Raw genomic sequence first — 27,632 nt, 5'->3', positions numbered from 1 at the left:
GCTCTCGACACCTACGATCGAAGTGGGAGTCCCTTTTCCTAGTCAGTGGAGACGTTCTCAGGTAAACAGTTCATTCCCACTTCTAACTGGCAGCTAGAAAAAAAAGATGACAACTGGCTTCTGGCCTGAAGCCTGCTTGACCAAGGTCTGTGTTCTGGCTGCAGTTCACGGGGCAGTGCCAGTGCATGCCTGGGTTTGGAGGCCGCACCTGCAGCGAGTGCCAGGAACTCTTCTGGGGAGACCCCGACGTGGAGTGCCGAGGTGAGGTGTGGGCGTTCTCGCGTTGACTTGATCAGAGAGTGGAGGGAACAGGGGTTCTACAAGAGCCTTCTGTAAATTATAAAACACAGTACAAATTAACGTTTCTATAAGAACCTGTATTTAATTGCCAAAGAAATTAACACTGATTGTTTAAAAAACAATCTAACAAATCTAGCCCTGCCCATAAGTATAGGTAGTCAAGAGTGGATGTGCATACTCTCCCGGCCCCACACCCTGGGGTAAAGTTTGTTTCTGTGTGTCTGTAAGCGCGCGCGCGCACACACACACACACACACACACACACACACACCCCACAAATACACACAGAGCTGCTTTTTAAAATACTTTTAACCAGAGTGGGACCATGTGAACCACATGTTTGGCAAAGTGACTTTTTATCTACTCTGAACAGTATTTCGTGGCCAACCTCCTTGATGGCACAAGAAGAGGTAAGTGGTTATCCTAGTAAGATCACTGGATTCAGTGGATCAACTAGACTCTGCTGACAGTTTAAGCTCTTGGCGTATGTGTGTAAGATAACATCCCTACCAGTGAAAACTGGAGGGCAATGTCGTGGAGACTTCGTGCACAACGAAGAGCTCCAAAGTCAGGGGCTCCAAGTCAGTTTAATGTGAATAAAGCCCAGATTTTCACCTAAGCTTATGATTAAACAACAACAACAAAAAGATGGAAACGACATTTTCTTAGGAACAAAAACTTGTTAAAATTATGTGAATCATAAAGATTGCTTGATTTTTATGGTATTGCAATTTTTTTGACCTGGAAAATTATTTTTCAGATCCTAAAGTCAAAATATGGAAAAGATTGAATGGGCTGTTGCAACTCTGTTATATTCTTTCTTTCCTACTTGATTTTCTTCTCTGTTTTTAATTGATCATTATGGATAAATATTTTCTGTAGTTTCTTATGTGCTCTTTGGTATATTTGTTGCACATCTGAAATTATAGGTCTTTGCTGGACTCTTAAATTTTTTTTTTTTTTTTTTTTTTTTTTGAGACGGAGTCTCACTCTGTCACCCAGGCTGGAGTGCAGTGGCATGATCTCGGCTCACTGCAACCTACACCTCCTGGGTTCAAGCGATTCTCCTGCCTCAGCCTCCCAAATAACTGGGGTTACAGGCAGGCGCCACCACCCCCGGCTAATTTTTGTATTTTTAGTAGAGATGGGGTTTCACCACATTGGTCAGGCTGGTCTCAAACTCCTGACCTCATGATCCTCCCGCTTCGGCCTCCCAAAGTTCTAGAATTACAGGTGTGAGCCACTGTGCCTGGCCAGGACTCTTAAATTTTTAAAATGACTGTTTTCTTTTTTTGGACACAACTACAGCAAGAAATAATACAGCTCTTCAAGTTGGCAACTCATTCAATATCTCCTATAGAAGGTCAGGAGCCTAGAAACTGTGTTCCTTCAGGGTGCAAACCCATGTGTTCCTTAACAGCAGAAAAAGGTCAGTGGGCAAGACCAGAACAAATTAGATATGATTTGTTTTTTAAGTTGAGGCTTAGCCAGAAGGGTTTGTATGGACCTCTTAGATTAAGGTTTGTTTCACAGTGGGGATAATGTTTGCTATGTCAATAAACAGGTACTTTTCTTTCATCATTCTCCAAATTTGGTTCTTAATGAGATCTGACATCCCCTCTTCCATTAGAAGGTATTGAAATCTAGTGGACCAGTTTCTCCAAGATGACTCTTGAAAGTAAAACTCTGCTTAAAATCTGTTTTTTCCAGGGCTCTAATCACTACTCTGTTAAATTCCTCAAACTTGTAATGCCCCAAGGCTTGATTTTTTCCAGATAATGGCTCTATCCTTGCTTATACCCTGATTCTGTCAGCATGTGTCATTGGCAAAATAGCTTTCTCTGCCAAAGCTTTCTGACCTTTGGCTCCATCTTAGCTTTGTTAGCAGGAAAGGCCTGCTACCCAGAGTCAGTCAATCAGAGAATTGTTCATGTGGTCCTTAGAACTTTATCCTTACCCTTTTATCTTTTCTTTAAACTTTCGCCTCTAAATCTGCCAGGGAAATTGTGACTTACAGGAACCTTGTCAACTTGTTTGGGTCAAAAGTTAGATCCTGTTTTAGAAACTCTGCGAAGAGTGAGATTCATGGCATCATTGTTCGCCACCTTCTTTGTTCATTTAATCCAGAAGAAAGGTCAGCTCATTACGTAAGAAACTTTTCATCAGGAAAAACAAACAAGCAATAAAAAACAGAAACTAAGTATTCTGCAAGGAAACCTGGTTTGTTTAAGGAGAATGTATTGAAACTGGATATGTCTGTTCCTTTTTACTCCTCCCTTTGGCATATCCTTTTTTTCTGTAAGATAATCATAGAAATTTAGTTAATGGAGGAACTACAAAGATCACATGGCTTTATGGTTTGCCCATTGTGCTGGACAGTCCCGGTGGCACGAGGGCAACAGGGATGCAGACAGATGAAGAGATCCCACAGCCAAGAGTGTAGGTCCTGGAGCCAGGCTGCCTGCATTCAATTCAAGCAATTGGAACTCCTGTATTAGAAGAAAACAAAGTCCCTTCTCATCTCCTCACCCAGTATACTCCTCTTTTTACTCAGCTTGATAGTAATCTTTCCAGTCCTCTCTGCATTTATATGTATACATCATTCATATTCGTGACCCTAATAATGATACCCAGTCAGCTCACACCAGCAAGAAAAAGTTGGTTTCAAGCCCTCTGGAAGTATTGGAAGCTCCAAGTGAGCACAAGTGAAAATACCCTAAGAGATACTTCTAGGTTCTAGATCTAGGTGTTCCATTTTCTCCTTGTTTTCACACTACATTGTCATCTCTCCAACCTTATCTTTAGTTTTGTTTTTTTCATGGAAGACCAGAAAGCCCCTTTCCCCAAAGTGTTAAAATCTGGAGTGAAGGCAGCTGACCTCATTGCAAACTTTGGCAATTCAAAGTTATAAAATGTTAGCCGGGCATGGTGGCTCACGCCTGTAATCCCAACACTTTGGGAGGCCAAGGCGGGCAGATCACTTGAGGTCAGGAGTTCGACACCAGCCTGATCAACGTGGTGAAACCCCATCTCTACTAAAAATACAAAAATTAATCAGGTGAGGTGGCGCACACCTATAATCCCAGCTACTTGGGAGGCTGAGGCATGAGAATCGCTTGAACCCAGGAGGCAGAGGTTGCAGTGAGCAGAGATCGCGCCGCTGCACTCCAGCCTGGGCGACAGAGCAAGACTTTGTCTCCAACAAAAAAAAAAAAAAGAAGATATAAAATGTTGGGGCATCTTTCTTTGGGGTGTTAAAGTAGATACTATCTCTCCTTTGTGCCCACAGTGGCTGAGCTGGGGTGGGGATATTTAGAAATTTGGGAGGAAGGGAGTATTTTGGGTCATCACCATAATGGGGTCATTGCTATAGGCACTTGATTTGCAGGAGCCAAGAATAAAATGTCCCTCAGTGCTTAAGGCAGTCTGTCAAACAGAGAATGTGTTGGATCCTCAACGCTTTTAGCACTCTTTGGAGAAAGCTCATAACCTACAAAGCACCCAGAGAGAGTGAGAATTGATTTGAGTGGACAATGGGGGATTGATTCATGGTCAGCTACGGGGCCTGGTGCAGTCAGGGTGGCAACAGGAGTAGGACCAGTGTGGCCTGTGAAGGCGGGGGCCAAGATGCAGAGGCAGACAAGGCTCTTGGTTATGTTTGTGCTGGAATGCATTCACGAATAGAAACAGGAGGACAGGGGCTTTCTGAAGGGATGGGCCCAGAGATCAGCAGGGGCAAGAAGAGGTGTCATTCAAAATTAGATGGAACTATGCAAAAATAACTTCAGCTCTTTTCTCTAGTTATGTAATTGCTTGACAAATAGGTTTTCAGTTGAATTGGTTTGTTAGAGGGCATAAATTTAGACTTTCTGGTGCCAACTAGCTAACAATATGCTTATAGAAAGATTTAAGTCCTAGCTAAGTATTCTCCTTATGGAAAAAAAGAATGTAGTTATGTAAAAGACAAATGAGTTGAGCCTCCAACTTACAGACTGTTGAATGTTCCTATTGTCCAGGCGGGTTGGGGCTGTTGGTCGATGGTGCCAAGCCTGAACAAGCCCACCACTGTGCTGGGATGGAGAGGGAATCTCATCCACCCACCATGAACGTGCTGGAGAAAACAGCCTGGAGCGCTGCATTGTCCTCCTCAGGAGTCAAAGGGTCACAGGAGGAATCTTTCTGTTGATTCATAGATAGCAAAAAGGAAGGGTAAAGTTTCCACTTGGGGCCTCTGGCTCTTGGAAAAGGGCAGTGTCTCTAAACCCAGGCAAACCATAAATGTGGGGCATAGGCAAGAGGCTCCGGGTAGTGGGCACTTCCCCATCATGCTTGTTTCTCATTTCGTGTTTTTTAGTAGAAAAACACAGTGTGTTCTTTCGCCCAGACATTAATCTTTAGAATGCCTGTATTTTCTAATGTTGGGATTTCTTTCACAACCACCCACCTTAATATTTCCATTGTGACTCAGAAAATCAGACTTCATTCGATTCTTTAGAGAACTATAAATACTGTTGTCAGTAGAGTGAAGTCTTGTCTTATGTAATCCTAATTACAGAATGTGTTCTCAGAAGAGGTAGGCTAGACCAGAGCTGGGCAGACCACAGGCAGAGGCCAAATCCAGCCCCCTGCCCACAGTAGTTAATTAAGTTTTACACCCACTTGTTTATGTATTTTCCCTGGCTACTTGTAGGCAGCAATGTCAGAGTCAAGTCATCATGACAGAGACAGAATGGCCTGAAAGCTGGATTTACTATTTCAACTTTTACATTAAAACTTGATGACCCCTGTGCTAGACAGGCAGCTCATTTCTGCAGGCGAAATTATATTCATCCCCCAACTTTCATTCCAAAATTGAAGTTATATTACTGAGGCCAAAAAGGGAAAAGGATAGAAGAGAATGTCAGAAAAAAGAAAATCTCATGTAAAAGATAAATATTATTTAAATTGCCCTTGCTTTTAGTAAACAGAAAGGCCTACGTATCAGTAAAATTATTGGCATTGCAGCAGATCCTGGAGTCCCATGTTGCTTTGAGGCAAGGTCCACGGCAGAAGAGAACCCCATTACCTGAATCTTAGGGTGTAGCACTTTCTCTGTCCCAAGGCAAATTTAAGTTTCCAACAAAAAGGAGGATAATCAGCCCAATTATGAGTGACCAGTGGTGTAAAGTGGGGAGTGGACACAGAACAGCTGATAATGTTCTGCCACTTGCAGGCTATTTGACGACATGGGGTACATAAAATGAAGTAACAAGATAGCAGAAAATAAGTGGCACAAACTTTTCAGTTGTCAGAAGAAGGCAAGATCAGTAGGAACTGGAGTCATTAGGGAAGAGTTTGCAGAAAAGATTAGCTCTAGTGGCCATCTACAGAGAATGTGCTGAGTGCCAAGCACTTTTAGGCATATTATATAAGTATTCTTAATTTTATCCTTGCAACAAAGAACCTATGGGGGTAAGTATCATCTACCATTTCACAGTTGACTAATCTCAGACTCAGAGAGGTTAAGGGACTTGCCCAAAGGCTTATCTCGAGTGAGGAAAGAACTGGGATCTGAAGCCAGGCCTATGTGGCCCCGTGTCCCAGCTCTTTCCACAAGCCTGGGGGCTCCTCATTGACAGCTGGTATTTAGGGAGAAAATTATCATCCAAGCTAAAGGACAATACAGACAACATGAAGCAGCATGGCTCTGGGAGGTGCCCTCGGGAAACAGTCTTAGCTGGAGAGTCATGGAGAGATTTGGTTTCACCAGACTGTGTGAAGCCTTCAGTGCTAGGCCATTGGGGGTAGACTTTGTTCAGTGGGCACAGGAAGGTCTGGAGGAGGAGAGGGATGGATGTAAAGGAAGCAGGCAAGTTAGGTCTATGTGATAAATGGGTACATAGACTATTTCCCATTCTGGCATTGACTTGCTAGTGTTTTCCTCTGGACCTTAGTATCTTTAAAATCAGTACAATAGCTTTCATTTACCTACCTCTTAACGATTATGATTGAAATGATAAGAAAACTTAGTAAAAATAGAGGAAGCCTACTGGCCACAGAACAGAGAGTGTGTTTATAGATGAAAATCAAATTATTATGGCTTGTTAAAATGATTATCTTATTTAAAAAATACTATTCTTCATCTTCATGATTTGTTCATCTTAAAGATTAGGCAACAGCTTTTGCTATATATGCTCTCCTTTCCAAGAGAAAGTTTCTGATTCTCCGCCAAGTAATCCCATTTCTTAAAGTAAGACTGCTTTATCCAGGTCATTTGGATTCTGATTCCTTTCTCTTAAGAGAGAAGGAACCCACTGGACCTCGTCAGCTGCAGCCTGAATAGTCAGTTCAGTTTTTCAGATCCTGGTGGATGTGTGAGATGATGGGAGAATCTCCTCCATCCATTAGTGTCCATGAAGTTTTACTAACTTGTCAAGTGTGAACTGACCTTTCTGCTTCAGCCACGTGAGTGTGGGAGTTTCACTGAAAATACTCTTGAAGTGGAGGGGGTCTTTTTACAAGGTTGTAAAATGTGGGCCTTCTGGTGCCTGCCTCTTAGGTGACTCCAACAGAAGCAATTCTGGAAATTCAATAGCCAGGGAAGGAAGCACATGACCAGGGACTTCAGCTTGAAATCAAAACCTGGTGCATTTGAGACTAGTTATTTGGTGCCCTCCTGGAGAGTCAGGCCCAGCTTTTTCAATGACACTGCAATCCAGTCATCTGTGAGATTTGATGGTTTTTCACTGGGAGAAAGGAATGTTGGTCAGTTTGGCTGAACTGGTTGTTGACTTCTGGAGACAGCCGAAGCGCTGCTGGCTCATTGCAACTCTTGCCCAGGCTAATTTCCTTCGGCCAGATAAAGAGGGAAGCCTTATCTGCCTTTTAAGTCTTTCAGGGTTGGGCTGTTTTCCCCTTAAAGATGCCTATGACAGAATAGGAGCAAGACATGCCTTTTGCAACGAAATAAATGAAAAATGATCAGAGAAATTAAAAATAAATCGATGTATGCATGCATCCCTTGCCCCAAGCATGAATTCAGCAAAAACCTAATGTTTAGGACTGAACAAAGGTGTACCTTTTACATCATCTATGGCAAAGAAATAATTGTCTAAGCAAACTACAAGCATATACAACTCTGCCTCATTTGTGTCAAGCCTAAGGGAGACGGGTGAGTAGGCCCCAGAGGGCTGCCTCACCCTGACCACTGGCTGGGCCCTGCAGGGCAGGGGTAGACAAGGGAAGTTTTATTACAAATGGCATCACTTCTTCCTCTGTTACGCAAGTCCTGAGATTTGTGCATCAGCTTACATTGGTGAACTTCCAAAGTCGTGATTCTGCTCCAGCTCCACCTTTTGAAGGGTATCTCTTTCTCCATCTCTCACACACAGACAAACACACATACATACACACACATGCACGTGCTCTCTTTTTTTCTCTAATATACAGAAGGTGGGCAGAAACAGCTAGGAAAGTAACAGTCAGTGCTCCACAAAATGGGGTCTCATGACTCTGAACATCAGTATCTCCTGGGAACGTTAGAAATAAAAATAATTCTGGGCCCCACCCAGACCTACTGAATCCGAATCTGGGGATGGGAGAAGAGTACAGAAGCAATCTGTTTTTTTTATGAACCTTCCAGGTGATTCTGATACCTACCCAAGTTTGAGAAGTGAGGACCCAGGTGACTCGGGTAACTTTTAGCTTTCTGGAAGATGACTAAATTTTACCAAATGATAATGGAAATGTATTCTTAAAATCTAAACAACAAACTCTTAAGGTACTAAGTTATTTGTAAGTTATCTAAGTTCTTCCTAATCTCAGAAGAATCGATTAATGTAGTGGTTTTCCCAAGCCTTTCTCATTATTTCTCTTGGGTGTCACTGGCATTGACTTCCACTAAAAAAAGATCCCATGGTCAAATGACTTTGGCGTACAACTGGATAAAAACAATATAAAACAAGTTTTTCCTGCAGAACTCTTCTTAGTCTGTAATATGCTGACACTTGTTTTTAATCTTCAAGATAAGGATACAGAATTTTTCATCATGGGATAGTTTTTTCAAGGAACACATCATAGAACTGACGGTCTACGGATCACCATTAAAGTTATCCACGGTTTGTCTAAGCAGCTTCCTGATTCATTATGAGAATATTCCCCAAACAAGAAAAATGAAACATACCTTAAGTGCCTGGAAAGGATCTGTTTTTTGAAAAACATACACCCAAGTTTTACTTTTGAAATCCTAAGGTCTTGGTTTTGAAAACCCCAGGCACTAAGGAAATTACATGTTTTAAAATCCTAAAGGTTGAGGAATTAATATTCTAAACTTCAAATTTTTGAATAATCATGATGTTACTGGCAAATACATACAAATAAACATATAACCAGAACATATGTTTTTCCCCTTTATCCAGTGGAAATATGATCAAGCATCACTCTTAGTAGAAGACTACCAGACACTCGTAGGGACATGAAAAGCAATAATAAAAACGATTTATTTATTGAATCCTTGCTATAGACCAGATGCTCTTCTAAGCACTTTGTAATTATTTTATCTCGAAAGCAGTCCTGTATTTATAATCATTACCTCTTCTTACAGATGTGGAAGACGTGACTCAGTTTCCTGATTACCCAGGGTCACATAACAGGTGTGGAGAAGGCAGGATTTACAACCTCAGTCCGCAGTTCATGCTCTTAACCACAATGCTTTACTCCTCAAACCTGCCACTCAAGAGCTTGGAATGTAGGGGGAGAACAAAGACAATAAAAAGATAAACTACCAATACAAGGCAGGATGTGGTGAGGGCCAAATGAATGGGCCACGAACACGTATCTCTGGGTTGAAAGGATGGTGATGTTATAGCAGATCTCAGGACCCTCAGTATAACTGGTTCTGGGAGATGTTCCATTAGAAAGTTTTTCAGAGGAAGGCTGGGCGCGGTGGCTCAAGCCTGTAATCCCAGCACTTCGGGAGGCCAAGGTGGGCGGATCACAAGGTCAAGAGATCGAGACCATCCTGGCCAACATGGTGAAACCCTGTCTCTACTAAAAATACAAAAATTAGCTGGGCATGGTGGTGCACGCCTGTAGTCCTAGCTACTCAGGAGGCAGAGGCAGGAGAATAGCTTGAATCTGGGAAGTAGAGGTTGCCGTGAGCCTAGATCATGCCACTGCACTCCAGCCTGGGAGACTGAGCAAGACTCTTTCAAAAAAAAAAAAAAAAAAAAAAAAGTTTTTCAGAGGCAAATCACAGCTACTGACCCAAGAGTGGCTCACACCTGTAATCCCAGCACTTTGGGAGGCCGAGGCGGGCAGATCACCTGAGGTCAGGAGTTCCAGACCAGCTTGACCAACATGGAGAAACCCCGTGTCTCTTTAAAAAAAAAAAAAAAAAAAAAAAAGCCGGGTATGGTGGCGCATGTCTGTAATCCCAGCTACTCAGGAGGCTGCACTCCAGCCTGGGCAACAAGAGCAAAACTCCGTCTCAAAAAAAAAAAAAAAAAAAAAAAAAAAAGACCTGAGAAAGCAGGAATCTGTTGTGCTTTGCCACAGTTGACATTGCACTTCAGGAGGATTATTTTCTTTTATGAAGGTATGTAAGTGTCCTTGCATGCCTAGACTAAAATGAGGTTAGGGCTTCATTTGGCAAAGACGTTTGGATTCTGATTGCAAGTTAACCCCGAGTCTGATGCTGAAAAACGAAAAATGGTTTAAGATGTGCCCCTGCCCTTGGAGTCCATAATCCAGTTAGGGAAATAAGATAGTATATTCTTTATTTATTCCTCTTTCCTCAGAATGGGTGGAAGCCCAGAGATAAGATGTTAGCATAAGGCCTTCTGTAATTCAAACCCTGTATAAATACTCTTAAATGTCAGATGTTGATATAAAAATGATTTGGTCACCTGAAATTTGGGAATCTAAGCCAGGGTTCAAGGGCACAGCCACTGTGCTAAGTAATCTCAGCCACAGCTACTGGCCAAGAACAGATTTTGTCCTGTACGGCATGTGATTTTCCTGTGCCATTTGGCTTTGCCTAAGGTGCCAACCCTATTGGGCCTGTGAGAGGCTGAGACTGAATGGCTCCCAAGATCCCTGCTTGTAGTACTGGCAGTGGTCATCACAATGGCAGACACCCCCAAGTTAGATTATACTTAGTTGAAAGCCTTTAAACTGGATACTTAGAATTCCTTTGGGTTTTGTTCTGATCATGTTTATTGCATTTCATCAAGTATGTTTTGTTGTGAGATAGTCAGGTATGTTAGGAGCTGCTCATTTGTGATGTATCCGATGCCAGGTGGCACATTATCAGGATGTAACCTGGATTGTTTGTACAGACATGGTCTGTGGGGAAATCCTAAGTAAGGGGGAGGCAAAGGCAGGACAGAGGTGAAGAGTACAGACTCCGGAGTTGCAAAGAACCGAATCAGAATTCTGGCGTGGCCTTTTCCTTGCAGTGAGACTTGGGGCATGTTACATAATCTCTCAGTTCCCACATCTGTGAAATAGTGATTATTATAACACCTATCTCACAGGGTTATTGTGAGAGTTAAATGGGGTCATTCACGTAAAACATTTCTGTTTAAAGTATTATTACTGCTAAGAAGGGGTTAGCAACCACTGAAGTCATACATGTGCTAGAGGAAGCTGCTACAGTCTCTACCTGAGCCATTGGTCAATTGCCATCAATGGTTGACACCTTCCCATTTTCACAGTGAAATGAGTATTCTAAATGTCACATCTTGTCACTCAGGTACATGATCAAGTAGATCAGCTAGCATTGCTTCTTTCCTTCTAGCCTGTGACTGTGACCCCAGGGGCATTGAGACGCCACAGTGTGACCAGTCCACTGGCCAGTGTGTCTGCGTGGAGGGTGTTGAGGGTCCACGCTGTGACAAGTGCACGCGAGGGTACTCGGGGGTCTTCCCTGACTGCACACCCTGCCACCAGTGCTTTGCTCTCTGGGACGTGATCATTGCCGAGCTGACCAACAGGACACACAGATTCCTGGAGAAAGCCAAGGCCTTGAAGATCAGTGGTGTGATCGGGCCTTACCGTGAGACTGTGGACTCGGTGGAAAGGAAAGTCAGCGAGATAAAAGACATCTTGGTGCAGAGCCCTGCGGCAGAGCCACTGAAAAACATTGGGAATCTCTTTGAGGAAGCAGAGTAAGTAGTTAATGAGCCGGAGGAATAACTCACAATATTTTTTCAGCTTTATGAGTAAACAGCAAAGATTTCCTGGCATGGTGCTTCCATCAGGAGGTTTGGTTTAGTCCTGTGGGTGAAAACAGATTCTGAGCCATTTATTTTCCAGCAGTCTTGACTGGGCATTTGGGTGAGTGAATGTTGGCACATCCGTGGAGACCAGCCTTCTGGAGGCTGCAGTACAGAATATGCAAGCATTATATTCAGTGCTCCTCCTTGCAAATCAGGTTCTAAGTCAGTAAAATGGGAGGAATGCTGGATTTAGAAGACAAAGATCCATAATTGAGTCTTGGCTCTGATGCTAGGCTTGTGAACTTGGATGACTCAATTCCTGAGCCTGTATTTTCTCTCCTGTGGAGAAGGCGTAGGATAATATATGCCATTACCTTATGAAGTAATGAAAGGACTGATACATAAAATGACAACAGGATTGCAAAAAATTATAAACTGTTAAGTATTGCTACTATGGGGGAAATTCCATTACCTCAAATAAGACTCCTTACTTCAAGTTTTTTCTGCTTCTCCGCCATTAGTCCACCAGACCAGTGCTTCATTCATCTAGTTACAACAGCTGCTCTACGCTGAAAAGTCCTCATCCCACCCCTTCTCTGGGTAGTCTTCCCTCTGATTGGACAGTGTTTGTTAGTGGACGCCTAGAGAATTGAGCTGAGTGATGCTGAACTTCTCAAGGATCATTTATCTACCCTTTCTCCTACCTCCCCTGTCTTGCCCCTAAACATCCCAACTCCTTTTGCCAAAAAGGAACCCCCAAAACAGCACAATAAGACCTAAGTGCTAAAGGACAAAAACAGAAAAGGGTATGAGGCATCTGTTCTTCCCTAGATGCTATGGTTTTTTCACTGCAGACTCACCATCTAGGCCTGAGGGGACCGCTTCACAGTTAAATCCTGCACACTGAGGTGTTTATATGATGAAATGACAGTAACATTTTTTGTGTGTGATGAGACTTTAATCAGCATCTTTAAGAAGCCAGAGGGACTTTTCATCTCATACCAGGCATGAGTAGCAGAGGACAGCTGACATTAGCTCAAGCGACTTGAAGGAGGTCCTTCCTAGACCTAGATTTAAAGTAACTGGACCTTGATGTCAAGCCTCGGGTTTTATGCCCAAGACCATGTAGCTGGCCAGAGTGTTAGGAAATGTCTGATGTAGAGTGACAATGCATTTAATGAGGCATTTTACCTCACTGAAAAGACTAAGCCTCCTAATGTGCAGAGATCACAGTTTTGGCAGGCCATAGTCCGAATGCAAGCCCATTTAGGAAATGATCCTTGGCCTGGGTCTTAGGCACCTCTGGGAGGAAGAAAAAAATCTGGTGTCGTTTGAGAGCGTGCCAGAAGAGAGATTACATTCCCAAAACAGCTCTGTTTCTACCGTCACTATTCATTTAACTAGACAGATTGTAATAATCACAGGAAAACTAGTTCCATTACTCTTTTTTTCAACATACTATCCAAGGATACATGTTTTAGGAACCAAAGTGGCCTTATTTTAAAATATGATGTTAGATTTGCTTGTTTTAAAAAATTGTATCACGAGACCTGAGAAGAAATGAAAGCCTTCTGTGAGTCAAATAATTAATAAAAGCAAAGCACTGAAAAAAGAAACTATGTATATTAGCCTCAGGAAAAAAAGGCACTGAAATGTAATTTAATCTACCATTTTAAACGATCCCTTTAAGTACTTTTTCTTTGAGTTGGGTTATGGTTTTATCTCAGCCTTACATATCATTTTTCTAATGGCTCCCAGCCTTTCAGCATCTTTACATTTTCCTGGTTTTTTATACTATTATATCCCCAAGAAGACAATTATATTCAATTAGGTGAACCAATAATACCCAGAGGTAAAGTCTGCTCAAATATTACTTTCTTTACAATACACATACAACCCCACCAACACCCACCTGGAGCACACTCACACGTGCACACACATGCCCATATACACACTATGTACACAATAATATACAAATAGATGTCAAAAGTATGGCTTTGTAGTTTGAAAGTACAGAACAAAATGCAGTTTAGATTCCAAATTAAATACTGTGAAAGCTAAATCTTATTTCATTCTTAGTAGATGCTATTTTCTTATAAAAAAAATAAAAAGGCTGTTGGTAGAAGGAGGCCCCTCTGATGGAAGAGAGGAGTGTATGAAAGCTGATACTGGTGGCTCCTGTTGTCTTTGTGGCGGGCTATAGGGCTTCCCCTCTGCGTGTTCCATCTTGAAGGAGATCCCCGAGGCTTAGGGAAGAATGTTTTGGGCTGGTGGCTGGGAGGCCTAATTGTATACTGGAGTCATTTATGTCTTCAGTTTTCACAATTGTAAGGGCTTGAAGCTGCCTGTGAATGGAGCCGGAACTCCACACTCTGACCTGTGCTCATGTTACAGCAGAAATTTGGAATCCCTTAAATGGCTTGTCTACCACAACTCAGCTGAGTGGTACTTCTGTGTTTCTCTTAAAAGTCTTTGAGCAAAGAAAAATTGTTAGATTTAATACAATCTTTTATAAGGAAAATAAAACTAGCACTTAGAGATGAAATGTTACAAATTACTGAATTGGTTTGAAGTTAGTAATGGATACAGTACTAGTAGAAAATATGAAACGTAAAAGTTCCCCCTTGGGTTTATTTTATGTAAGTAAGCTTAACTTTCTCTTTACAGGAAACTGATTAAAGATGTTACAGAAATGATGGCTCAAGTAGAAGTGAAATTATCTGACACAACTTCCCAAAGCAACAGCACAGCCAAAGAACTGGATTCTCTACAGACAGAAGCCGAAAGCCTAGACAACACTGTGAAAGAACTTGCTGAACAACTGGAATTTATCAAAAACTCAGATATTCGGGGTGAGCATTTTTTGGTGCAAATAGTCCCAGACAATGGATTTAACAATATGTCTAACGTTTGAATATAGCACTTTTGGGGAAAAAAAAAAAGTTCTAATAAATTTTAAAACTTTTGCTCATCCAGTTTCCGGCACAAATGAGGATCAAAGTCCCCATTTTACAAATGTGGGACTTGGGCACAGAGAACCTAAGAGACATAGCAAAGGTCCCACAGAGTGAATGGCAGTAGTTGTATCAGAATGGTATCCATTTCCTGATTTTTTTTTTTCCCCCCTCCAGTTAGTAGTTTAATCCCCTGGCCTTTTCTTGGAAGGGGGTTCTTTTGAATAGTTAAGATATTAATACTTCTGCAAATCCTTTCACATTCAAGAATGCTGCTTGGTCAGAAAAAAACTTTTGCAAATCATTATTTATATCATAGACCATATAGGATTCTCAGCAAAAAGTGAATGTAGAAATATGTTAAATCATACTGTCCAACTATCCATACTGTTGTATGCATGATTGCTTTTGGACTAAAGCTAAAAACATGTCATGCTGTTATATATAATACCGTCATCCCTCGTTATCCATGACGATTGGTTCCAGGACCCACTGCAGAAACCAAAATCCACAGGTGGTCAAGTCTGTTATATAAAATGGCATTTGCATATAACCTATGCATATCCTCCTATATACTTTTCTTTCTTTTTCTCTCTCCCTCTTTCTTTCTTTCTTTAAGAGACGGGCTCTTGCTATGCTGCTCAGGCTGGTCTCGAACTCCTGGACTCAAGTGATCCTCCCGTCTCAGACTTCTGAATAGCTGAGATTATAGAGGTGAACCACCACACCCAGCTTTACTTTTTTCTTTTTTTCCCTTCAGTATATTTAAAAATAATCTCTAGATTACTTACCTAATACAATGTAAATGCTATGTAAATAGTTGTTATGCTTTATTGTTTAGGAAATAATGGCAAGAAAAAAGTCTGTACACATTCAGTACAGATACTGTACTGTACAGATACTGAACCATTTTTTCCAAATGCTTTCCATCCACAGTTGGTTGAATCCACTTATGTGGAAGCTACAAATATGGAGGGCTACTATATTAGTCATTTGAGTGGATCCGAATAAAGGATTGAGAAAAGTCATCTAGTCATATAATCTTCAGGCTGCCTGAAACCAGCTATTTATAAAGAACTGGATGTTTGCTTGTGTATAGAGACAAGATTGCATGAATTTCTTAATTTTTCATTTTTCACCCAGATGTTTGCCATACTTGAGCTGGAGTAGGTGCTAATGGGACAAAACATATTCATTGCTCATGAAAACTGTACTTCATAAATATTTTTTTTTGAATTTTATAACCTTACAGTAAATTTAGGACCTGAAGACACCAAATGCAGACACTGCTTGGGGAGGATGATGAGGTTAACTGTGGGCAATTTCATTTCCTACCCTAGGTGCCTTGGATAGCATTACCAAGTATTTCCAGATGTCTCTTGAGGCAGAGGAGAGGGTGAATGCCTCCACCACAGAACCCAACAGCACTGTGGAGCAGTCAGCCCTCATGAGAGACAGAGTAGAAGACGTGATGATGGAGCAAGAATCCCAGTTCAAGGAAAAACAAGAGGAGCAGGCTCGCCTCCTTGATGAACTGGCAGGCAAGCTGCAAAGCCTAGACCTTTCAGCTGCTGCCGAAATGGTAAGGTTTGGGGGTGTGGCCTTACTGCTGTGGTGCCAAGAAAAATAAAACACCATCCTTTGTCTTTATTACAATAATTTGCAAATGAATCAGCAGGAGTGAAACTCCTAGGCTGAGGTCTCTGTATCCTGGAATGGGGTATCTGTAACCAAGACAGATTAAAAGCAGCAGCATGTGGGTTTCCAGCCTTCCCCTCTTCTGTTTCTCTGTGGTCCTCAACTAAAGAATGAATCATGACTATTCTCCCATACTGTTTTAGCTACTCAGTGACATCGCACTGAAACTTGATCCTTTTTACACTGTGGACATTTCTTTAATATTTTTTTTCCTAAGTAGAGACAGGGTCTCACTACATTGCTCAGGCTAGTCTTGAACTCCTGGTCTCCAGCAATCCTCCTCCCACCTCAACCTCCCAAAGTGCTGGGATTACAGGCTAACACCCCTGCCCACCCCCACCCCCCTGCTTTTTTTTTTTTAAGAGATGGAGTCTTGCTATGTTGCCCAGGCTGACCTCAAACTCCTAGGCTGAAGCGATCCTCCCACCTCACCCTCCTGAGTAGCTGAGATGACAGGCATATGCCACCACACCCAGCTTGGACATTCCTTTTTTAGTTCTGATTTGAATTATAAAACCCATCTCAGTGTAGGAATTCAGAATCATTCTAGAAGGGGCTTCTGTTAAAAATTAAGGGGAGCAAAAGAATTTTTTCATGGGTATTAGCTATTATGTTCCTTTGTTCCAGTAACTTTACCTGGTGAAGATTAACCCTGAAACCAGCCTAGAAAGTAGATTCATTTCCCAGAAGCTTTTAAAAAGTAACTCTGGAGCCAAATGAAATTGAGTTGTGAGTTTAATGAAAATCAGGCAGAAGGCCCCAAAAAAGCCTAACAGCCTGTTTCTTCCTCTTCCTTCCTGTGTTTTCAAGGAAGGATACCTATGTGAGGTAATTTGGAGGGTATTTTTTATAGACTAAGGTTTGTGTTCTCTTAGCCCAGAGACACAGAGAAAGTTAAAGATGGAAGGTACATAGGCGCAGAAGAGTTCAAACTTCATTACAGCTTTGTCTTAGTGATGGTTCCTCCCTTCTCTCATCACTTTCTCTGAAATAGACAAAATTGGTCACAATATAAGACAGTGTTTATTGATGCCTGCTAGGTTTCATACTCATTATCTTCTGAAACTTTATAGCAAATAGGGAGCAAATAATCTGTCATCATTTATTAAATGGAAAAATAAATGATGAAGAAAAAAGAAAAATGAAGGCTTAGAGCAATGTGTAAATTGCAGCTAACAGGAGACAAAGTTATTAAGCATGAAATGCCAGTTCTCTCAATCTTTCCTTTCAGCATTGATTCCTTCCTTACATATTGTAGTTAAAAAAAAAAAAAAAAAATCAGTCATCACAAACAAGTTCTCTGTGACCTACAAGAAGCAGCTAAGCATGCTAAAGGATTTTTGTCTTGAACCGGAGGCATCTATCTGTGTGGGCGGCAGGGAGATGCATGGGCGGTAGGTGGGGTTTGGGGCTCCTCTGGCCTTTCAAATGTGTGCCCTTCCCTGTGCTTGCTTTTCCACCTGGTAAACTACCTAGGGATTAGCAGCTGCTTCAGTTCTCTTACTGTGTTTTTGTCTTTGTTAATGATCCTGTGAGAACTCTTTCTGTAAGTTCTTTACTGCCATTTCCTTGTGTAGAGAGACTTTCGTCCTTTTTTCAGGTGCTTCTAGTTCTGCATCTTTGTGGATGTTTAGCTAGAGCCATGCTGGTTTTTTTTTTTTTCCATGTCTACCCCTGTCTGTTGAAACAAAACAGATCTTCTATGTGTGCTGTCAGATTGTTTTTAGAAAGCAACCAAGGTTTTACACTTCTGTTCTTAAGACTCATGTTCTACAGTATGCAGAATACACTTTATTTTCTGAAGCTTTGTGTGTTTTTGTAAGCCAGATGACTTATTTCATTGTAATTTGAGACATAATGGGATTATAATTATCTTAAAATTATTAGGCTAAATAGTTGATTGTATTTATTTAAAAACTTTTTTGTACTTTTTTAAAACAATACTTGTCTTGTTTGGGAATATTCTGTTAACTGCCTTTCACTGCAGTAAATCTTTGTCTTCTTTTCAGTATGAGCATTTCCACAAAACAGCTCTAAATGCAATTTTCTTCCTGCTCAGCCTTTTCTATCATATAGCACACTTGTACTATAATTTATCAATTTGCATTTATATGCCATGACCAAGTGGTGATCTTTGAGAGGTTTTGGTAGGTAAGAAAGGACTCTCTATGCATGTGTGATGGCAGTCGGGGATGACAATTTGGAAACACTTCATCTACCTTTGTTTCTTTGTTTGTACTGTTTCCTTTAACATGTGGAATGTTTTCCCACTTCCCCTGCTCAAATCCCACCAGTCAACAAATCCTTCTTCAGCTACAACTGTAGCATTCCTCTGTAGTCTCTCCTTTGTCTACTTTCTTTCATAGTGACTGCATCTGACCTATTCTTGGCTATTTTATGTGGAATGATCCAGTCCTAACTAGATGGGAAGTTACTAAAAGGCTAGGTAATAGGTCTTTTATGTCACCATATTTACTGGAGGAGTTAACATGGTGCTGGTGTGCTGGTGCTGGCCCCAAAGATGGTTCACAATAGCTTTTTTTTTTTTTTTAACTCTAACTGGTTAGAAAAAAAGGAAGGCATTCCTTGGCCGTTGTACTGGCAGAATTCAACTTGATATAGCAGATGTTTGCATCCTGGGCAGAGCTCATATAGTATTTTAACTCATTTGGGCAGAAGATATTGATGAGTTGTAAACTTCCATTGTTTCCTTGGAAATAAGCAGGTTAGTTTATTCCTAAACTCTTTGCTCCTCTCTCCATTCTGTCTCCCAAACACTGTTTTCAAGCACCCTTGCTGAGGACCACCTACACATTCTCTGGGGCCACCCAGGCCCTGCACAGCTGTTTTGCTGCAACAGATTCACTATCTGAAGTATTGTGCCTGATCCTTGGCTTGTTGCAGACCTGTGGAACACCCCCAGGGGCCTCCTGTTCTGAGACTGAATGTGGCGGGCCAAACTGCAGAACTGACGAAGGAGAGAAGAAGTGTGGGGGGCCTGGCTGCGGTGGTCTGGTTACTGTTGCACACAACGCCTGGCAGAAAGCCATGGACTTGGACCAAGATGTCCTGAGTGCCCTGGCTGAAGTGGAACAGCTCTCCAAGATGGTAATTCAGTGGATGGCCTCAGTTTTTGTTCTGTATGTTTGCTTTCAGCTGTGGACTGGAGGATCTGAAAGGGAGAAATCAATTCTAAATGCTAACTGAAATGAAAAGGGCATATCACATAAAATATGAAAGTTGATGTTTCTGTGAGGTCAGAGAAAGAGATGGGGAGATTTTCTTCACAGAAAAGGAATTTGCTTTCTCCTCACTCAACACATGCTTTAGAGTAAGATGTTTAAATCTTATACTGGATAATTTGAGATAGCCATCTTACTTATCTGACTCCACGGTTATAAATACATCCAGCTGTAAGACAAAAACTCTATACTAAGCAATTGAACATTTATTCTTCTAAAGCAACACACACTTTTTAAGTATTTATGTGGGCACCTGAGAAAAAGACTTCAGGACTATTTTATAGGCCAGGAGTTAAAAACAACTTGAAAAATTTTAAATGCTAGTTCTATTTATATAAGAATACTGTTTAGGAATCTGTATACTGAATACTTGCGGTCTGTAAGAATACAATACTTTGTTGAATGGGAGAAAGTTGTTTCCCAGACATATGATTCCAAGTACATAGTTTTTCAACATCATTTTTGGGCCATTTCCAATATTCTGGTCTCCTTTAGAAAGAATGAAAATCTTCCATGGGTAATTTATTCTTCATATTTAGGTCTCTGAAGCAAAACTGAGGGCAGATGAGGCAAAACAGAGTGCTGAAGACATTCTGTTGAAGACAAATGCTACCAAAGAAAAAATGGACAAGAGCAATGAGGAGCTGAGAAATCTAATCAAGCAAATCAGAAACTTTTTGACCCGTAAGAAATTTTTTCATTTTACTTTTAGACATTTGTTTCTATGTGATTCTCTGTTTACATTTTAGATAAAGTCCATTTCTGTCAGGGTACTAAGTGACATTTCCAAATAAGAAAAACGTCCATATATTAAATGTTTCCACTTCTTAAACTTATATATGTGTATCAAATAACTTTCTCCAATGTTATGCAGATACAGACACACCTGATGGGATACTCAGGTAGCAGCCAATCAAAAGTCAAATATTTACATTGAAAATTGAATGTGGAATTTGTTAGAAGAATGTGGAACTTGTTAGAAATTACGTATAGTAATCTCTAACCTTAAAGAAGTGGAGTTTGTTATTTTGGCATTGCCCCCAAAGCTTTGTAATTCTATTATTTACAGGATATTATACCTATAGTTAAGAGTGTTGCTAGTCAGCCAGGCGCGGTGGCTCACGCTTGTAATCCCAGCACTTTGGGAGGCCGAGGTGGGTGGATCACGAGGTCAGGAGATCGAGACCACGGTGAAACCCCGTCTCTACTAAAAAAAAAAAAAAAATACAAAAAAATTAGCCAGGCGTGGTGGCGGGCACCTGTAGTCCCAGCTACTCGGAGAGGCTGAGGCAGGAGAATGGCGTGAACCCAGGAGGCGGAGCTTGCAGTGAGCCGAGATTGCGCCACTGCACTCCAGCCTGGGCGACAGAGCAAGACTCCGTCTCAAAAAAAAAAAAAAAATGTTGCTAGTCACAGTTCAAGTGTTACCAGTAAAGATGGTTTTGGTGGCAAATTACAGAAAACTCCCAAGTGAAAGGGACTTAATCAAAAAGGATGTTTATTATCTCACATCTTAATAAGATATCCAGTAGCAGGATAGCTTCTTGGGTCTGCGACCCACATACTTTTCATCTTTCTACTCTACCATCTTAAGCATATCAGCTTTGTCCTCTAGCTCCTCATGGTTACAAGGTAGCTGCCAAAGTTCCAGACATCATATAAAGATTAATAATGGAAGAAGAGACCACCTATTCCTTGCATCTTTTTAAAATGAGGAAGTCTTCTCTAGAGGCCTTTAAGCAGTCATCCTTATAAACTTCATTGGCCAGAAATAAGTCACATGCCAATGCATAAATGTCACTGGAAAATGGAAATGTGATTACAGTAATTGGCAAACTAATATTTAATGCTGGGTTGATAATTTTACCTGACTTAGAGGCAGGTGCCTGAAAAAAATCAGTATTCTGTTAGCAAGAAAAAAGGCATGGCTAATAAGGAGTCAACAGTATTTGCTAAGGATATCTTAGGTAATATTCCATGGAAACCATCCTTCAAGTACATATTTTATTTGAATAAATCCTCTGGGGTCCATTTTTATGTTCAGTAGTTTAAAACAAACAAAGCTTGAAAGTAAATGAGGATCTGACATATTTGAAGCTTAACTTCATAAACTTTTTTTTTTCACCATCTTCCACATTTTACATTTGCAACTCCTTGGCTTCGTTGACAACCCATTATTCCAGTTCTCCTGCTTGTATAATTTTCTCCCTTTCTATAATTTCCTGAATCTAGATAATTTGTAAGAAATATCAAATCTCTATATCTGCATTCACAAGTTTCTGAGCTATTCGTCCAACCTCAATTAAAAGATTTCACTGCCTTTAAGTCTCAGCTTTAAGCTCTGGCCCTCTATGGTTTTCCACAATCTTCAGATTCACTTTGCTAGACTTTCCCGTAACATGTTCTGCCCTTCCTGTCTCCCCACCTGGAACTGTCCTTTCTTCTTTCAAATTCTATTATCCCTTAAAATCTGATCAGCTCCTCATCTTCCATGAAGGTTTCCCTCACTACCCAGCCTAAAACAAATACTAGTAGTACTCAATTATCTGCAGTTACTTTTTTTTGTGTGTAGGTCTCATCTCCCCTTGAAACCCCAGACAGATTATAAACTCTTAAACAGGAAGTTAGTGTCTCTTGGTATGTAACCCCACCGTGCTAGTCCATAGTAGATGACCAGTAAGTGGTTGAATGAATGAACCATCTATTCTTTTCACCTCTTTTTGGGGACATCTTTGCTTTTCACAGAGGATAGTGCTGATTTGGACAGCATTGAAGCAGTTGCTAATGAAGTATTGAAAATGGAAATGCCTAGCACCCCACAGCAGTTACAGAACTTGACAGAAGATATACGTGAACGAGTTGAAAGCCTTTCTCAAGTAGAGGTTATTCTACAGCAGAGTGCTGCTGATATTGCCAGAGCTGAGATGTTGTTAGAAGAAGCTAAAAGAGCAAGGTATCTAAAGACATGGCATCTAAGGGGCTTATTTTGTGTATCTATCATGGAGTAAAAAGTATCTCTTTAACCAATGAAACTTCTAAGAAGGACCTATGCGAGTCTCTCTGGGTCATTTCAGGAAGGCTGTTCTTTAAAGAACACTGAGAGTACTTTTTTCATGTTCAGCAACAATATACTGTCTCATTATTTTTTACTCAGCAAAAGTGCAACAGATGTTAAAGTCACTGCAGATATGGTAAAGGAAGCTCTGGAAGAAGCAGAAAAGGCCCAGGTCGCAGCAGAGAAGGCAATTAAACAAGCAGATGAAGACATTCAAGGAACCCAGAACCTGCTAACTTCGGTAAGCATACACAATCATTACATATATGGGAACACACTTACATATACACTTTTACCAGAAAAGTACATTTGTTATCTATGAACAGAAATTCTTACAACTCAACATTAAAGGATTCCTTTAATTTTAATAAATCTAAACTACTCCATTAGCATGGATGCTAAAAATAAGTGGAGATAGGTTTTCAAGGAATAAAAGGACTCTGAAGACGTCGGACCATTACGTCCCATCTCATTTTCTCCCCTACAAAGTCTGAGAAAGATAAAAACTTCTATTCTTGGGCGGGCATAGTGGCTCACGCCTGTAATTCCAGCATTTTGGGAGGCCGAGGTGGGTGGGTCATTTGAGGTCAGTAGTTCAAAGACCAGCGTGGCCAACATGGCAAAACCCCTTCTCTACTAAAAATACAAAAGTTAGCTGGGCATAGTGGTGCGTGCCTGTAGTCCCAGCTACTTGGGAGGCTGAGGCAAGAGAATTGCTTGAACCAGGGAGGTTGAGGTTGCAATGAGCTGAGATCACACCACTGCACTCCAGTCTGGGCAACAGAGACTCCGTCTCAAAAAAAATAAAAACACTCCTACTCACTGAGGAAACAGCATATACTCTGTTCAGTAGTATGAAGTATAATAGTTTTAGAAAACTGTCCTGATGTTATAAAGCAGCTTATATGGCTAAGGCCAATGTCTCAAGATTTTGGTGATCAAACATTTTACTATATAGTAGTTTTGGAAACTACTGGAGAACAGTCAGTCTGCTTTCAATACCCAATTCTAGAGGAACCTAATAGAGCGCTTATAGCTAAACAATCTGTTCTGTTTAGAATGCATGGAAAACTTAATGTTTTTATAAGGAATATACTGTGACTACCAGATATTAAAAGTACTCAAGAATTTTTCATAGGGATCTAGCACTTTGCTCTAAAAATCCTCTTTATCTCTTAAAAGAAGTAATGCAAACATAATTCCATTAAATTGTTTCTCAGAAAGTTAATTTTTTCCTTCCAATTTTACGAGTTTTTAAAAAATGAAGAAAATTAATGAGTTATCTAATCCCTATACATGTTCTCAGAATATACTTTGAAATTAAATGCTCCCATACCCAGCATTGTCAGCCTTCTCAAGTCAATCCTCCATGTGTTTAAAACCTGGGAAGATGAATTTTCAACATGCTTTTCTTACCATTAGTTGGTAAAAACCTGTCTTCCCCTATTCTACTGCTGTCAGTTAAATGAAGGCCAATAATTCTTCTGTCCATTTTCCTCCTTAAATTTCGAGTATCAATAAGGCTTTTTCTTCAGGCTATTTGTTCAAGTTTAGAAAAATTATGTTTTCCCACCAGACTATATTTTGATATTTCGATCTCTAGGTTTTTCCATTTTCTCAGTTTGCTGTTAATATTTTAGTGAATATTATGTCAGTGACTGTAGAAATTATTGTTTTGAAAGCCAGGTGCAGCAGTGTGTGCCTGTAGTCCCAGCCACTTGGGAGGCGGAGGTGAGAGGATCACTTAAGGCCAGGAGTTTGAGACTATAGTGCACTGTGATCATGCCTGTAAACAGACAGTCACTGCACTCCAGCCTGAGAAATATAGCAAGACCCTGTTTCTTGAAAAAAAATTGTTCTGAAAAGCAAATTAGAAAATACTGAATTATAGGTGAGATGTGACTTGATGATGCAAGTTAGTAATTGGGGTTGTTTTTCAGGGGTCCTGGGGGGCAGGAAGTGTTTTAGGTTAGTAACAATAAGAAACAAAGAGAACCTCTAACTAAACTATGTTCATGAAAGCTTATCAGAAACAATTCACTCAAACTTTATCTTCTAAGAATTATAATTTCTAAGAATTTTATTCTAATTAAAGGGTCCTTAGGTTTGAAATATTTACAAATTTTAGCCTATGTCTTCTACTGACCCTATTAACTTCATTATAACAGTATTGTTATTCAGTTAATTCTATGTAATTAGACCCATCCTTGAAGATCATTTTAAAGAAAAATTGAGTGCTCAGTGAAATTGATTCTTTTGTCATGGGCTCAACTGCTTACTTTGGCTAGCTTTTAAAAGTCAATGTTTATTGATTCTACTTTGAAAGGAGATCGGATGTGGATCCTCACCAGTTGCCCAGATATTTTTTTTTCCCTAAATAACTTTGTATATTTAGAGTTTACAGCTGTAACGTTCCCAGACCATACATCATCTCACAATTCTATAGAAATTCAAAGAACATCCCTAGTCTCCATGTCTTCAGTAATTAGCTGAAATCTCCACTACTAGAGTTTAACATTTATTTTCCCACTCACATTAAGTTGGAAATTTATGTGGAAATCCCTCTTTGCACAGCTGCTTATTTGTGAATGTTCTTTAGCCAAAGTTTGCAGGTGTCCTTAAAATGCTTTCTCAACACATCATGCTCCTTGAGGAGTGTTTTGTTTGTTTGTTTGTTTTTACTGTCAGAAAAAACTTTACATCAATCTCAGCTTAAATCATCAGAAGTACCGAAAGAATGAAGTGAATATATGAAATGTAACAAAGACTAAAGTTAGACACTTCATGTAACTTTTCCTGAAATATTCTTTTTAGTAATTACTTCTTTTGGTCTAGAGCAAAATGGCACAGTAGACTTTTAAATCTTCCTCCAAACTTGTACTCATAGTAATTCCATTTCTTAAACTAATGGCTTGCTGGAAAATTGACATACTTTTAGATTGAGTCTGAAACAGCAGCTTCTGAGGAAACCTTGTTCAACGCATCCCAGCGCATCAGTGAGTTAGAGAGGAATGTGGAAGAACTTAAGCGGAAAGCTGCCCAAAACTCCGGGGAGGCAGAATATATTGAAAAAGTAGTATATACTGTGAAGCAAAGTGCAGAAGATGTTAAGAGGGTACGTAAATCTTTGTAATTTCAGAGCTATGTTGTTAAAGGAGCCACCAGTCTCCTCCTTGCCTGCCTTAGAATAAGGGACATGGACCTAACAGAAACAGAATTCATCAGAAACATCAAATGACCTGTTGTGCAACTGCAGTCTTTAGAAGTGTGGATGGAAAAGAATGGGAAAGAATATGGAAATATCTAATAAGTATGACCTATGCCCTCAAATCCAAATTTGGACAAGAGTTTAGAAGAAGGGAATTAGGAGTAGAAGTCTTAAAACAGGCTTTTATTTATTTATTTATTTTTTTGAAACCAACTATATTGACAAAAGCCAGGCAAATTGAACTTTTATTTCTGTGCTGTAGTCAATTAAATTCTTCATGGCATACAGTAATTATCAGGCCATTTGAGAATATTTTAAAAGCAGGTTGGAACAGAGAACAGGTAGTAGGAAACCAAATCTTATCTTTTTGAGACTCATTTTGAATTAACTACCCCTCACCTCCCATTGGAAGGCATTATATTTTGCAGAGAAAAACTCACACAACCCAAATGTTTAAATCAGAAGCCATGTAATAACTGAAACACATGTTCAGTTTCTACATAATGCTTATTTCTAAAGAGAACATTAAAAACTTGGTAGTGGTGGGGTGGGGCTTAAAACCATTAAATCACTGGTCCCCAACTTTTTTGGCACCAAGGACCAGTTTCCTGGAAGACAATTTTTCCACAGACTCGGGGGTGGGGACGGTTTCAGGATGAAACTGTTCCAGCTCAGATCAGGCATTAGATTTCATAAGGAGTGCGCAACCTAGATCCCTTGCATGCACAGTTCCCAATAGGGTTCGTGCTCCTATGAGAATCTAATGTCACCACTGATCTGACAGAAGGTGGAGCTCATGCAATAATACTTGCCTGCCCACCCAGTTCCTCACTGGTCCGTAGGCCTGGGGGTACCTGCACTTACTGACCTTATTTCAGTACATAACTCCCTACTATTCAAAAATTTTCCTGAAGTTACTGTAGCTTTTCAGGCATTACGTTAAGAGTAACTTCCTTACCTCTCTCTAGGTTGGGGAAGAGAACAAAACGATGAGAAAAGTTCACTGCCACAATATCAGACAGCTGTCTTTTCTGTTTTGGTTTGTGTGGTTTCCTGCAGTACTGAGGACACAAATTTCTCAAGTACTCTGCTTCAGGGCATTTTGCTTAATGACATTTTATCACAATAGAAAGGAACAAAATCTCTTGAAATGAAATTTCCATAAATGGCTATTTGAACAGTTTCTAAAAAGAATCATTTGCATTCCAACCCCACACCCCATTTCTCTTCTCCTCACTCACTTGCATATGCTACAATCTCACCTTTCCTTCCTGTATCTTTTGTTTAATCTTTTTCCTCTGATTTCCTTATAAGCAAGTCTTCACAAATCCTAATTTAGTCAAGATCCAAAGAGCCTCCATTTCTTCAATATGGGCTTCTCTAATGTCTAATCTACTTTTGAAAAATCTGCACTTCTCTATGTAATTCACAATACAATTATGCTAAAACTTTTCTACAGAAAAGTAATAAGAGAATGAGGACTTAGCCCTAAGGACTTGCTGCAACTCTAGAATTTTTTGAAAATGTTCTTTAAAATCATGTCAATTTTGCATTCAATTCCACTCTTTGAAGATAAAATTTTAAAATTACTTACCAGTGAATAACTTGATGAAGGCTGAATATCCTTGGTGGCCCTTAATCCAGAATGCATGCCATGATTATACTACTGCTCTTAAGTGTAATTACTGACACTAACATTACCACTTCTTTCTGTCTAAATGTGGAACTACAGACTTTAGATGGTGAACTTGATGAAAAGTATAAAAAAGTAGAAAATTTAATTGCCAAAAAAACTGAAGAGTCAGCTGATGCCAGAAGGAAAGCTGAAATGCTACAAAATGAAGCAAAAACTCTTTTAGCTCAAGCAAATAGCAAGCTGCAACTGCTCAAAGGTGGGTCTTTTCACACAGGCTTATTTTTTAAATTATTTTAAATTTAAGGCATCCATAGTTTATTTAAAAGTGAAAAATATATTCA

At 40.2% G+C, this 27,632-nt stretch overlaps 1 protein-coding gene across 1 annotated transcript in view; it reads left to right on the top strand.

The window, feature by feature from the left end:
- Nucleotides 1-27,632, top strand: part of LAMB1 (laminin subunit beta 1) — a 78,102-nt gene that overhangs the window by 50,024 nt on the left and 446 nt on the right. The window contains exons 22-31 of the mRNA XM_030826767.1: nucleotides 165-261; nucleotides 11,078-11,447; nucleotides 14,166-14,350; nucleotides 15,793-16,034; nucleotides 19,055-19,258; nucleotides 19,932-20,076; nucleotides 22,138-22,345; nucleotides 22,547-22,688; nucleotides 25,386-25,562; nucleotides 27,388-27,547. Coding sequence (XP_030682627.1) covers nucleotides 165-261; nucleotides 11,078-11,447; nucleotides 14,166-14,350; nucleotides 15,793-16,034; nucleotides 19,055-19,258; nucleotides 19,932-20,076; nucleotides 22,138-22,345; nucleotides 22,547-22,688; nucleotides 25,386-25,562; nucleotides 27,388-27,547 — 1,930 coding nt within the window. The remainder of the gene's footprint in view (nucleotides 1-164; nucleotides 262-11,077; nucleotides 11,448-14,165; nucleotides 14,351-15,792; nucleotides 16,035-19,054; nucleotides 19,259-19,931; nucleotides 20,077-22,137; nucleotides 22,346-22,546; nucleotides 22,689-25,385; nucleotides 25,563-27,387; nucleotides 27,548-27,632) is intronic.

Source organism: Nomascus leucogenys, chromosome 13 (assembly GCF_006542625.1).
Source record: "Nomascus leucogenys isolate Asia chromosome 13, Asia_NLE_v1, whole genome shotgun sequence".
Classification (NCBI taxonomy): domain Eukaryota; kingdom Metazoa; phylum Chordata; class Mammalia; order Primates; family Hylobatidae; genus Nomascus; species Nomascus leucogenys.
The sequence above is the reverse complement of the archived record's forward strand: the minus strand, read 5'-3'. Positions and strand labels throughout refer to the sequence as shown.